Source organism: Mytilus californianus, unplaced genomic scaffold (genome assembly GCF_021869535.1).
Source record: "Mytilus californianus isolate M0D057914Y unplaced genomic scaffold, xbMytCali1.0.p SCAF_2, whole genome shotgun sequence".
NCBI lineage: Eukaryota > Metazoa > Mollusca > Bivalvia > Mytilida > Mytilidae > Mytilus > Mytilus californianus.
In genome coordinates, this window is record NW_026262668.1 from 65,468,175 (window position 1) to 65,482,231 (window position 14,057).

At 33.6% G+C, this 14,057-nt stretch overlaps 1 protein-coding gene across 1 annotated transcript in view; it reads left to right on the plus strand.

Annotated features, from left to right (window-relative positions):
• Positions 1-5,243: 5,243 nt before the first annotated feature.
• LOC127730238 (uncharacterized) overlaps positions 5,244-14,057 on the plus strand; it is an 80,987-nt gene continuing 72,173 nt past the window's right edge. Inside the window, exons 1-4 of the mRNA XM_052238534.1 lie at positions 5,244-5,342; positions 8,037-8,627; positions 9,000-9,090; positions 9,479-9,586. Of these exons, the coding sequence (XP_052094494.1) occupies positions 8,050-8,627; positions 9,000-9,090; positions 9,479-9,586 (777 nt within the window). The 5' untranslated portion in view covers positions 5,244-5,342; positions 8,037-8,049. The remainder of the gene's footprint in view (positions 5,343-8,036; positions 8,628-8,999; positions 9,091-9,478; positions 9,587-14,057) is intronic.

A 14,057-nucleotide genomic window follows, 5' to 3' on the forward strand; every position in this document is an offset into this window, starting at 1 on the left:
AACCTGGCGGCTGAGAAGTTTTTGAAATTAACATGTTTACACGGAGAAATTAGCAGAAAACGATTTTACCGATTTCTACCTCCGCCATGTTGGGATCGTGGTAACTGCAATTACCACGATCAGTTTAACACCAGTGATCATGATAGATGCACTAATCCAATAAGATCAAACAAAATATGACAGTGTTGTGGGAATAGCTTTTAATGATTTTTGAAATCATCGTTTCGTTGGTACATGCTTGTCAAGCACGTAATGTTATGATCAATTTGATCTATTGTATCTCGCTTACCGTTGTATTATGAGCATAACAAAATCAGAGATCTTTATTTTAATTAGATTGTGTTTTTATTCATTTGAATTAAAGGATATGGGGTATACGTCAACCAGACAGTAACCAAACGGCAAAACTGACACAAACAAAATACATCAATTATAGAGCAACGTACAATCTTCAACAACATCTACCCTGGGGTATACGTCAATCAGACAGCAACCAAACGGAAAAACTGACACAAACAAAACGCATCAATAGAGTAACATACAATCTTCAACAACACCTACCCTGCAGCGAAATATTACTTTGATCACTCCTTAATACTGCTTTCTTGATAGAAAAACTTTGAATGCCCTTTTAAAGTCTCTGATTTGACCATACCGAGGATCGAAATATTGTTCTTGCATGGCTTGGATACATTATCATTATTGTACATGTTAGACAATAAGTGAAACCTGGGAAGTGGATGACTGTCAATATGATTATGTGACATGTGAAATTTAAGCCAAATCCTAGGCATTAAGCTGTTACTTACTCATTTCAGATATTAAGCTTAATTCTTGAGATTTAGTGAGGATATTTATAATTTTACACGATTTTGGATATTCCTTGAAATCAAGGCACGATTTATGTATGGATCACAAACTAAAAAAATAAATGTTGATGTTTGTGATTGTTTGACAGTACAGCTTGGATTACGAAGAATATATTTCACATTGTTCAGTTACAAAAGTCAGTGATCATGTTCAGCGCATGACAACCATATATTATTAACATTTTTTTGTTAGATGTAAATCAGTGGCTTTAACGACAAGAAACCAAACTGTAAACGACCATGAACAGGTCCAATTTAATGGCCTCTTTGATTTTTGCAACAAGTTTAGGTAAACTTGGGTAGATCTGATGTTTTCCTCAATCCTGGATTGTTGCCGAATTGCAGAAAACATTTGGTCTAGATTTTTTTTTATGAAATATCCAGTTTCGTCTAATCGAAGAAAATTATGGGTGCTATCTTATTGTGGGTGAATGTCTGTTTAAATAAATACAGAATTCATGTCTTTGATTCAACTTGTTTTCAGTTCAATTAACCATAAAGCAGGGTAACTCAGATAATGTAACTTTTATTAAGGAATGTGTAATATTAAATTCAAATATTTTGTTTGTAGTAAGAAGAAGAGTCCCCTGACCTATAATTTTTCTTTTTATTTATTAAAAACGCATTGTAAGAGCAACCCGGATTTCATATTGTATCTTTAACTTTTGGGTTTTTCCATACGGATATAATCTAAACAAAATCTGACAATTTTAAACAACCTTTGAATTAATTTTCCCGAGGATTTAAGTTCATTGTCTAGATTCATAGGGTAATGGAATTCTGACCTGACAGTTCAATATTTTAAAAAGCTTTCGGAAATGCATCATTATTTTCATTCTAATGAAAATCTACAGAACTTTAAATACTTCACATTCACATTTATTGGTTAAATGAAAATTATTAAAAATAGAAACATTCACAGAAATAAAGTTATTGTATAGTATAAGTGTACACTGCGCGTTTTCTATGATAGCTATTCCTCAAATGGGTACGTTTCGGTAAACTGCTTTCTCTGGGGCGTGTTTTTTTGTTCTTCGGTAGTGAGCCAGAAGAGGTCCATTTCTGTTTTTTTGCATAGGGAAGATCTTCTGGCCCTCTTCCACCTCTTCGTTTTTGATAGGTAGTTTAGACGGCAGAGGCACATAACAAACATGGCGTCGTTTAGTCTAAATGACATTAATAAATTTATGAATGCAGATATATTGGAATGTGAGCTGTGTTATAGACGTTTTTATGGTATGACAGTCTTAATAGGACATCCCTGTATGACGATAAGCTGGATAAATATAAGAACTACACGGACAATAAAAGTTAAGGGACGACTATTTGATATTCTAGGGAAGGGATTTTGATTGATTGGTGTTTAACGCTACTTTCAACACTAAGTTGGGCTATTCCGTGATGGTCAGTTTAAATTTATAGAGGGCATTATTAACATTTTTAATCTGTCGCTTATTATGCATATTTTTCAGCTCTTAATTACCAGCCCACCCCACTAAATGAATGAATATCAAATGTTTTTTCTTCTTATTTAACACAAGTTTAATTGGTTGATTGTTTGTTGCTAATTATTAACGCCCAGTGACAAATATGTCATGCATGTTCAGGACTCGGTTCAAAACACGAGTTTAAAAGTCAGGTAAATAAATAAAAACGAAGAAATGTATGATTGCTAATGAGGCAACTATCCACCGGAGTTCAAATATGAAGTGGATGTAAGCAATTATAGACAACCGTAATTAAGGCCTTCAACAATGACAAAGCCCGATACTGTCAAAAGGCCCGACGTGAAAAGTGTGCGAAACAATTCAAACGAGAAAACTTACGGCCTAATTATACATAACAAAATAATTTACAAAATATCAAATATGAGTCGAGACATGAACCAACGACAACAACTAAACTACAGGCTCCTGACTTGGGATAGACACACACAGAATATGGCAGGGTTGATAAAAAAACGAAGATTGCCAATGAGACAACCCTCCAGAAGAGACCAAATGACACAGCAATTAACAGCTATAGGTCACCGTACGGCATTCAACAATAAGCAAAGCCCATACCGCATAGTCAGCTATAAAAGGCCCCGAAATCACAAATGTAAAACAATTCAAACGAGAAAACTAACGGTCTAATTAATGTACAAAAAAAATGAACGAAAAACAAATATGTAACACAGCAAAAAACGACAACCACTGAATTACATTTGACTTTGACTTTGGACAGAGCATACATACAGAATGTGGCGGGGTTAAACATGTTAGCGGGATCCGGCCCAACCAGCCCCCTAACCTTGGACAGTGGTGTAACAGTACAATAACATGTTTGTTAACCCTCCCCGAGGCTGGGACAGTGGTGTAACAGAACAATATTAGAACAACCTGCACAAATCAATTGCAATAAGATTAACTCAAAAGATCGGTACGAGACACACAAAAAAAAACTTACATTAAGACAATAGACACAAAGCACCGAAATAAGGGTATTTGCAATTACTGGAAGTTTGCTCAAAGCTAATTACAACTATAGTACTGAAATAAATCTTGTTCTCCAAGACTGAAGTATCAATCAGTACACAACCAACGGATTTATTAAAAAAAAAAAAGAAAAAACAGTCTGAGAAATGTCTGGTATACATTGTATATATATATACTTGCATATAGATCCATATACAATGAAAATTTTTGAAAAGTGGTGGTCCGAAGGTTTTGACCATCCAAATTATGCAATAGAAATAATAGTTAGGACCAGAAGATTTTCTTCAAGGACCACCAGAGAAAAATGATTTTGAGAACTTTCCGATATTTTTGCTTTATACAAAAATAATCCAGTTTGGTTACTTTAAAAAAATTGAATAGACAAGATGTCCTTTTTGATCATATTCGAGACAAACATTGACGAATTTTTGTGCAGTTTAAGATTATTCTTAAAAATCAAATAGTGGGGTTTACGCCTGATTTGTCTAGCAAAATTGAGTTAGAGGAAAGAACAAAGAAACATGTCACGAACAGAGCACACTTTTACAGTCATGTCTACCGGACGTATCTTAATTTTCTATAAAATCATCGTAAACTTCATTTAATATGTCATCCAACATAACAAAAATCTGCTATATTCGACGGCAAATTGAATTTTTGTTTTATTGATCTTCCGTAGAATATCTCCAGGTTATCTCCAGATTCATTTTTTTGGACTCTTCACCAGAAGACATTCTGGAGATGTGCAGGATAGACCAATAAAACACGCCCCTGGGGCGTGTTTTATTGGTCTCTTCGGTACATCTCCAGAATGTCTTCTGGTGAAGCGTCCAAAAAAATGAATCTGGACCTCTTCTGGAGATATTCTATGGAAGATCAATAAAATAAAAATGCAATTTGCCGCCGAATATAGCAGGTTTTTGTTATGTTGGATGACATAAATTAAGTTTACGATTTTTTTAGAATATTAAGATACGTCCATGCAGTAGACATGACTGTAAAAGTGTTCTCTGTTCGTTACAATTTTCTTTATGCTTTCCTTTAACTCAATTTTGCTGTATCGGGTTTTGTCATTGTTGAAGGCCTCAAGGTTGCCTATAATTGCTTACATCCACTTCATATTAGGATAGTTGCCTCATTAGCAATCATATCACATCTCTTCGTTTTTATATAATTTACCCGACATTTTATCTCGTGTTTTCCTGAACATGCATGAAATATTTGTCATTGGGCGTTAAAAATTAGCATGATCAATTTAAACTTGTGTTTAATAAGAGAAAACCATCTGATATTTATTTATTTGTTGGGATGGGGGACAGGAGGATTTCGTATATGACTGATATGGTTGCCTGGTAAGTGCTAAAAATAGGTATGATAAGCGACAAATTAAAATGAATAATAATGCCCTCTTTCCTTCTTCATTAATTCCTCATCTATTGATTTAAACAGGCTGACTACTAGCCCAATCATGAGTGTTGAAAGTAGCGTAAAACACCAATCAAAATCCCTTCCCTAAAATTTCAACGAATAGTTGTCCCTTAACTGTTATTGTCCGTGTAGTTCTTATATTCATCCAGCTTATCGTCCTACAGAGATGTCCTACTAAGGTTGTCATACCATAAAAACGTTTATAACACAGCTCACATTCTAATATATATTCATTCATGAATTTATTAATGTCATTTAGACTAAACGACGCCATGTTTGTTTTGTGCCTCTGCCGTCTAAACCACCTATTTAAAAAGAAGAGGTGGAAGAGAGCCAGAAGATCTTCCTAATTCAAAAAAAAAGAAATGGACCTCTTCTGGCTCACTACCGAAGAACAAAAAAACACGCCCCTGGTGTTATATTTTTGCGGTATTTAGTTAATTAGTTAGATGCTCTCTAACACTGAGATACGTTTAGTTGCAGAAAAAATCGCGGCAACAACAGAGAAAAAAGTAAAAAGAAAGCTGTCATTTGTACCAAAACAGAAATAATAAACGACACAGCTACAGTAAATAACCATTCAGATTACGTTCTTTTATAATCCTAGAAAAAAATACAATAGAGAGTGCTCAAATTTGAACTCACGATCCTTATTTATTTTTTCTCCACGTAAATTTCGCAAGCTCGACAAAAATGGAACAACTTATAATTTCCAAAGAACTATATTTTTATTTTGAATTTCTAAAATTTGAGTAGCCTTGATAATAAATTTGTCAGTTTTTGCGAAGTTTTCATAGGCTTGTAACTTCTCAGTAAATCAGGTTACGGCTACTGTATTCATTTTTTTTAAAGATTTGCTGCATTTTCTATGAATATGTGCCATTTTAAGTGAAAAGACTCCGTTAAGAAAAAATTGTTTTTAGCACTCCAATGATTACTCAAATGAAGGATTGTAACTCATTGGGGAAAAGTTCCCCATTTGGTGGGTTGTCCCGAACCTGTTTAATTAACTGACTAACAACCTGTATAGTGTTTCTTAAACTAGAGTTCCATAAAACACCCAACCCTACAAAGAAACAATTTATTAAGTGGAGGTGCCATATCTGTACTCTTTTTTTTCCCCCTAAGAGAAAAAAGGAGCGTGCAGCCATCTTCACTTGTTTGGAATTTAGACAACAACGACTTTGGAAACGAGACGTTTCAGCTATGAAGCCAGTTCAGCCTTGGTTTTTTCGGCCATGTACCGTTTTGGCTATATGTAATAAAAGTCTTTTGTATGAATTTTTTTGTAATCAAATAGTGTAGTCCAAAAGATGATTTTGTGCACTCATTTTTGTATGTGCCTAAACTTCCATTATATTTTAGGTGTTTCACTCACTGATTACTGTATTTTTATATTCTATCTTAATATAAAAGTGGCATAAGCAAACAAAAAGATGACATTTTTTTACATGATCAAATTAAATTATAAGTTGATTGGTTAATTACGAGACACACACCTTTGTCAATCACCTAGACACTTATTTTATCACTTAGCTAATCCAATTATCTAATTGAATATACTAACGTAACTGATTGAGACAGGGAGATGGCTTTACCTGCTGTGACATTTTCCTTACACTGCATCGTATTTATCTTTATTAAAAAAGTCTTTTCATATGTAATTAAGAAATATTTACTTACCGCTAATTAATTGATTAGAAATAATGATAGAAACAGACATAGAGAAACGTCACATCTCATCAATCATTTTCTCACAGTCACGTCTCAGTCATTACAACTGAAAGGACGTTCTGGGTCAGCTCCTCTTTACCTGCTATCTACAATGTTGGTTTACTGATAGATGGATCAATGACTTACTACTATCGATGGTAGAAACCAATCTAACGCTGTATAGTACGTTCATAAACTTGTTGTTTTGTGTATATACCGTGTTAGCATATGGTCCGTAACATCCATTATGGGGGACAAAGTATGCCAACTGACGTCTGAGTGTCTGTATCATCGTTATTACAAAGTCCAAGACCCATCGGCTAGTACTTCAACATTGTGGTTAGCGGGCTGCCAAGCTGACCAACCTGGCCCTGAAAGCAGCCGTTGTGAAGGAAGTAGACTGCAACCAAACAACAAAAGTAAAAAACCAAATCAATCCAGCAAAACCAAAATGGCTGTCTTGTTCCAGCTTGACAACAACAAAAACATTTAAATGCTAACCAAACGCCTTCGGGCACTGAGCCAACCGTGCGAGGGCTGTAAAGCGAGTCAAGATTGTAAACACTTCCATCATCATCATAGAGAAAAAACAACCAAGGCCAAACAAGTGTATGGCTGAAACAACATATGGCCGAACTGGTTTATTGCTCAAAGTACTTTGTACCTCAACAAATTTAAGAATGTAGACAATTTAAAGGGGAACCAGGTGATCATTTGAGTAATTATTTTACATTTCATGGGCTCTTGTTAAGTGATGTTGCATTATCACTCAGCTGATTGTTATTTTAATTTAGCACAACTGTTTTAACTATTTGTTGGTTGAGATTTGGTGGGGCCTTACAAGGATTTCCTTCTGTTTTTATCTAAATTTTAATAATATAAGAATAGCTGACAGATACAAAATGTAGTTTTGATTGTAAATGCATGATTGACTGTCAGTCAGTTTGTTGTTCTATGACCAATTGCTTGATTATAGGCGAGTGACATTTTTCAAACAGATGTTTAGTTAGCGACTTAAATGCATCCACCTAACATATGGCTGTCAAAGGTCAGGAATGAACATTTCTTAATGTCGCAAGAATTAAAACAAAATGCCCTTTGCTGGTTCTTGTATATATATTAAGTGTTGAAAATATGAAGAGGAGAATAAAATATTTGTCAAGCATTTATTTATAAGCTCCCTTAAGACCTATCAAATATCATGCACATACATTTATGCTTTACTCAATAAATAAAAAGAGATGTGGGGTACATGTAAATTAGACAGGAAGCCAAGGACACAAATAACCGAAACACATTTAGAGGACAACATACTGTCTTCATCAATAGAGTGATGTCTAAGCAATATATCAAGCTCTATTTAGAAATTGCCCGGATTCTGACAAAAGTTTTCAAACATTAAAAGGAAACAAATCAAAGATCTGCCATCACCTCAAATTCTCCCCCCAAAAAATATGTAAAAAAGCGTTCATTGAGTCATGCATGTTATATGGTATAATAATCTTATCCCACATTGCTTCTCATGAATATTTATTATAACTGATTTCAGGCTTTTTTTGGCTATGGAAACGGAGAGTCTGCTGCAGGAAAATGATACTTCAAAGCATGGAGTCAAGAAATTCAAATTACAGAATAAACACAAAAATGATGATGATGCTGATCATGAAAAATTAAATGGGAAAGCTGAAACCTCGGGGAATAGTTTAAGTAATAACAATGGAACAGATCATTCATTGTGTCAAAATAGGTCAGTATTGTCCCAGATATTGAACTCGAAGGAAGGAGCTGTACCTCAGGCTGAAAAAAGTATCAAAACAATGCTTCCACAAAATTTGATATCACCTAATGTTAGTCAAATGAACCAATCAATGCAGATGTCAACAATGCCTCCTGTGTTAGCCTCTCAAATGATTAATTTAAGCCAAATAACTAATGAAGCTTACCAATCACCAATGATGATGTCAAATGGATCACCTATGATTCCAGTGCATCCAATATTGCAACAGATTCAGACCCTAAATGGATTGTATCCAACTAACGGTTTAGTTGTACAGCAGACACCAAAACCACCTACAGTCGATCTAACTGAACAGGAAGAAATTGGAAAAATGAAGGATGATGGGCTTGAAGAAAGTGTCAGGTAAGGTTAGAGGTCACTGTTAGTGGATATTTTTAGTTTTATTTACAGATGTACATTTTATAAAATATAACCAATGAACAAGGATTCAATTAAAGAATGTTTATTTTTTTATGGTTGAAAAGTTCATTATACAAATTACCACCTTTGTAAAATGTATAGTGAAAATATATTTGAAAATAATATAGAGGGGTGAATTATAATTTGAACAAGTTGCAGATATGTCAGCTTTGATTCTCAAACATTATGAATTTTCCTTCTTTGATGATTAAACATGCTTCTGACCTTTGACCTATACAGATTAATGATTATGGCAATACATTTATTCGGATTGTATACAAAAGTCAGTTAGATCCTTATCATTTCTATTTTCAGTACTGAAGTATTTTCAAAATATGTCCACAGAGAGATTGTACCAGGGTGTATGCCCCACCCAGGGGATATTGTAGAGGCTGGACCTCTTGCAGTAAGTAATTGAATTATTCATACATTTGAATCAACACATTTAATTTTATTTCAAGTTTATCAAGTGCAAACTCCATAATCATAGATTTCCTATGTTGTTTGTTGTCTCTTGCATATTCACCCCATGTACTATAATGTATTGCTTGGCTATGTTAGTTTGATTTATTTAAGATTCTGCTAATGGTCATATACTATAATGTCAAAATGAAATTTCTTATTATGAATTTGTTTTCCTTTACATAAACACATTAAATTGAATAGAGAATGGAAATGGCGAATGTATCAAAAGAGACAACAACCCGACCAAATAGCAGAAAACTGCCCAAGGCTGTATGTCTTTAGTATAAGATTATTTATATTCTATGACCAAATTTTGTTGTATTTTGCAGGAATTACTACCTCCAGACCCTGACTATCCAGTTGTTGAAGGTATAACATCTGAGATAGTTGCTACTGGAAAACTCAGTAGTTTACAGATAGAAGGGGTACTATATGCAGTAAGTATGTAAGACAATACATTTTTTATATGCAGTCCCAGAGAAACATTGTTTAACTTTTGATAGTCGTTTGTAAAATTTTGCATCTTTATTTTTTCACTTTTTCACAGGATCTACTGACTTATGTTCACTATTTTTGTCCTACTTTTTTAATCGTATAATAGCACTAGGCATCAACAGGACATGAAATGGTGTAGTGAAGTTAATCTATCCAAGCCCATGCCAAGCAACCTTTTAGATATATCTACTCTCTACTCATATTTTCACATGGAAAATTGATATGTTTGTTTATTACTGCCCTGTCAAGAAATTAATTTTAATAATAATTCCACCTTATGTAATAATGCTGTATTTTGATTGGATGAGAGAAACGGTATTTATCACAAATTTTCTATATATTGAGATTTCCTCTTCTCTGCCGGTGTATTTGTCATTGGGGAATTCCATGTGCCGGTATTTGCTAGCAAATACCATGGCAGATGGGAAATACCATGTCTAAAAATAACCCCATGAATTATTCCTATTGTAATAGGACAAATTAATGGTTATTCTTTATATACTGCAACTTAAGCTTCTACAACTGTTCCAAAGGAAATATTTAGGGTAAAAACCATCATTTTTGAATTTGGAGCGAATGACGTAAAAATTCTGTGAACCTGTACTTTTAATGACGTCATGAATTAAACTCTATGGAAACGCATTGTCAACGTCATAAATAAGGCAATATACGGTAAGTGACTGTACATTAGAAATGATTATACGGTGAATGCAATTTGACTGTGCAAATAGCACAGCTGCAGTATATACAAAAATTATACAGTTAAGCAGAAACTCCATAGGATACCTGATTACAATAAAAATTCTGATGTCAAGATGGATACAAAGAACATTTGGTTGAATTAAACAATTATATCATGCTTACAAGGGGTATTTGCCAAAAATACTGGTTTCGAGATAAACAAATTTCCCTCGCCTAACCGCTCTGGAAATTTGTTTACCTCTCAACCGGTATTTTTGGCAAATACCCCTTGTAAGCATGATATATTTGTTTAAAATCATACTAGTTGCAGATAGTGTATTGTGTATGAATAAATCTATCTGTTCTGCCTACATTATTATGGACAAAGAAAGATAACACAATTTATGATATTGCCTAAATATGTTTTTTGTTTAATACAATGCAATATTTAATTTTAATATATGTACGTTAGCTAACTTCTTAAAAGCTTTATATTTTAGAAGGTGAAAGATCTGGATGCTTCATACTTTGTATATGGATGCCTCATGTTACGAAGTTTCCGTCAGTCACATGTCCAATGTCCTTGACCTCATTTTCATGGTTCAGTGACTACTTGAAAAAAAAGTTAAGATTTTTTGTAATGTTAAATTCTCTCTTATTATAAGTAATAGGATAACTATATTTGGTATGTGCGTACCTTGCAAGGTCCTCGTGCCGTCAGACAGTTTTCACTTGACCTCGACCTCATTTCATGGATCAGTGAACAAGGTTAAGTTTTGGTGGTCAAGTCCATATCTCAGATACTATAAGCAATAGGTCTAGTATATTCGGTGTATGGAAGGACTGTAAGGTGTACATGTCCAGCTGGCAGGTGTCATCTGACCTTGACCTCATTTTTGTCGAGCCTTCGACTTTTGTCGAAAAAGCGAGACATAGCGATCCTACATTCCGTCGGCGGCGTCGTCGTCGTCGTCGGCGGCGGCGTCCACAAATATTCACTCTGTGGTTAAAGTTTTTGAAATTTTAATAACTTTCTTAAACTATCCTGGATTTCTATCAAACTTGGACAGAAGCTTGTTTATAATCATAAGATTATATTCAAAAGTAAATTTTGTAAAAAAAAAATTCCATTTTTTCCGTATTTTACTTATAAGTGGACTTAGTTTTTCTGCCAGTTAACATTACATTCACTCTGTGGTTAAAGTTTTTAAAATTTCAATAACTTTCTTAAACTATCCTAGATTTCTACCAAACTTGGAAAGAAGCTTGTTTATGATCATAAGATAGTATCCAGAAGTAAATTTTGTAAAAAAAAAAAATCCATTTTTCCGTATTTTACTTATAAATGGACTTAGTTTTTCTGCCAGGAAACATTACATTCACTCTGTGGTTAAAGTTTTTGAAATTTCAATAACTTTCTTAAACTATCCTGGATTTATACCAAACTTGGAAAGAAGCTTGTTTATGATCATAAGATAGTATCTAGAAGGAAATTTTGATAAAATTTTGTTCCATTTTTTCTGTATTTTACTTATAAATGGACTTAGTTTTTCTTCCAGTCAACATTACATACATTCTGCAGTTTAAGTTTTTAAAACATTTATTAGATTCATAATTTATCCTGGATTTTTACCAAACTTGGACAGAAGCTACTTACAATCAAAACATAGTATAGAGGGGAATATTTTTATTAATTTTTTTCTTCATTTTTGTTGAGCCTGCGATTAACACCAAAATTAGGCGAGACACTGGGTTCCGCGGAACCCTTACGAATTTTCATGGTTCAGTGGTTATAGTTAAGTTTTTGTGTTTTGGTCTTTTTTTCTTATACTGTATGCAATAGGTCTACTATATTTGGTGTATGGAATGATTGTAAGGTGTACATGTCTAGCTGGCAGGTGTCATCTGACCTTGACCTCATTTTCATGGTTCAGTGGTCAAAGTTAAGTTTTTGAGTTTTGGTCTTTTTTTCTAATACTATATGCAATAGTTCAACTATATTTGGTGTATGGAAATATTTTATGATCTATATGTCAGTCACACAGGTTTTATTTGACCTTGACCTCATTTTCAAGGTTCATTGCTTAGTGTTAAGTTTTTGTGTTTTGGTCTGTTTTTCTTAAACTATAAGCAATAGGTCAACTATATTTGTTGTATGGAAGAATTGTTAGCTGTACATGCCTGCCTAGCATGGTTCATCTGACCTTGACCTCATTTTCATGGTTCATTGGTCAATGTTTAGTTTACTTGGTTAATGTTAAGTTTATGTGACAGCTGTAATAAAGCTTTATGTTTAGGACTATCAACATAATATCAATGATTAGTAAAGAAGGCGAGACATTTCAGCGTGTGCACTCTTGTATTGACTTTGAATTTTTTTCTAAGTTTACATGTATTAGTTTGTGATTAGGTCAGTTTATGGGGAACCACTAGTGGTAGGTCAATGATACTTGGTTGTATAAGCATTGACATATCTCATTTCCATGGAGATTATTTGTCCCCACCCTCTCAGTCATGGTCTATTGACTTTGAAACTTTTGCTTAGTTTACATGTATTAGTTTGTGATTAGGTCATTTTAAGAGGAACCATTAGTGGTAGGCCAATGTTAATTGGTATGCAGTCTTATAAGCATTAGCACATCTCATATCCATGGAGAATATTTGGCTCCGCCCCCCTCAGTATGGTTCATTAACTTTGAAACTTTTGCTTAGTTTACATGTATTAGTTTGTGATTAGATCAGTTTAAGATGAACCACTAATGTTAAGTCAATGATATTGGGTATGCAAATGTATTGGCATTTGCAAGTCTCATTTCTAGGGAGATTATGTAGCTCCACCCCCTCATCATGGTTCATTGACTTTTAAACTTTTACATAATACAAGTCAATGTTTGTGTTGAGGTTTGTTTAAACATGTTAAAGGAAACGACTTATGATAAGTCAATGGTATTTATTAATCAGTTGTATTAACATTGGCACATTTCATTTCCATGAAGATTGTTTACCCATGTACCTTCAGTCATGGTTTATTGACTTTGAATAATTGCATAACTTACATGTTAAAGTATTGCTATTTTAATTTCAACATTTTCATTATCAAAATTACAAAAAGGCGAGACATATCTCTGTGTTAACAGTTTATTGTAAATATTCCATCCCATTATATAAACGACAGTGAAGAAAAAAACCCATATTTATTTAATGCTTATCAGTAGATGCTCTCATTTATATGCAACATTGTAAATCTTATGAAAGTCAAAAAAGAATGATCAAGAGTTTATCATAAAATAACTCATCATAGATACCAGGCTTATAATTTTGTACGCCAGATGTGTGTTTCGTTTACCAAAGACTGTTTAGAGACACTTGAATGGAAAACATCAAATGCCAGTAATTCAAATTTAGTGGCGGATAGAGGGGGACGAGAGGCATAGAGATGACCCACTTTGATCGCCAAAAAATATAAAAAATACCAGTATATATTTAAATTTTTTAGTTTAAAATCGTCCTAAAAAAATTTCTGCAATTATCGGGAATTACACTTCCCTTTCCAAAAATCCTGGATCCGCCCCTGAAATTTCTAAGCTAAAAAATTTCTCTTTTAAGACAGATTGTATTATAAATTTTAGATTTAATCCTAAAATATACTTAGTTTTAAAGATGAAATGCATCTAGAATAAAATAAAGAGCTGCGCCATGAGTGCATGATACACCTGTCGCTTTTTATGCCCC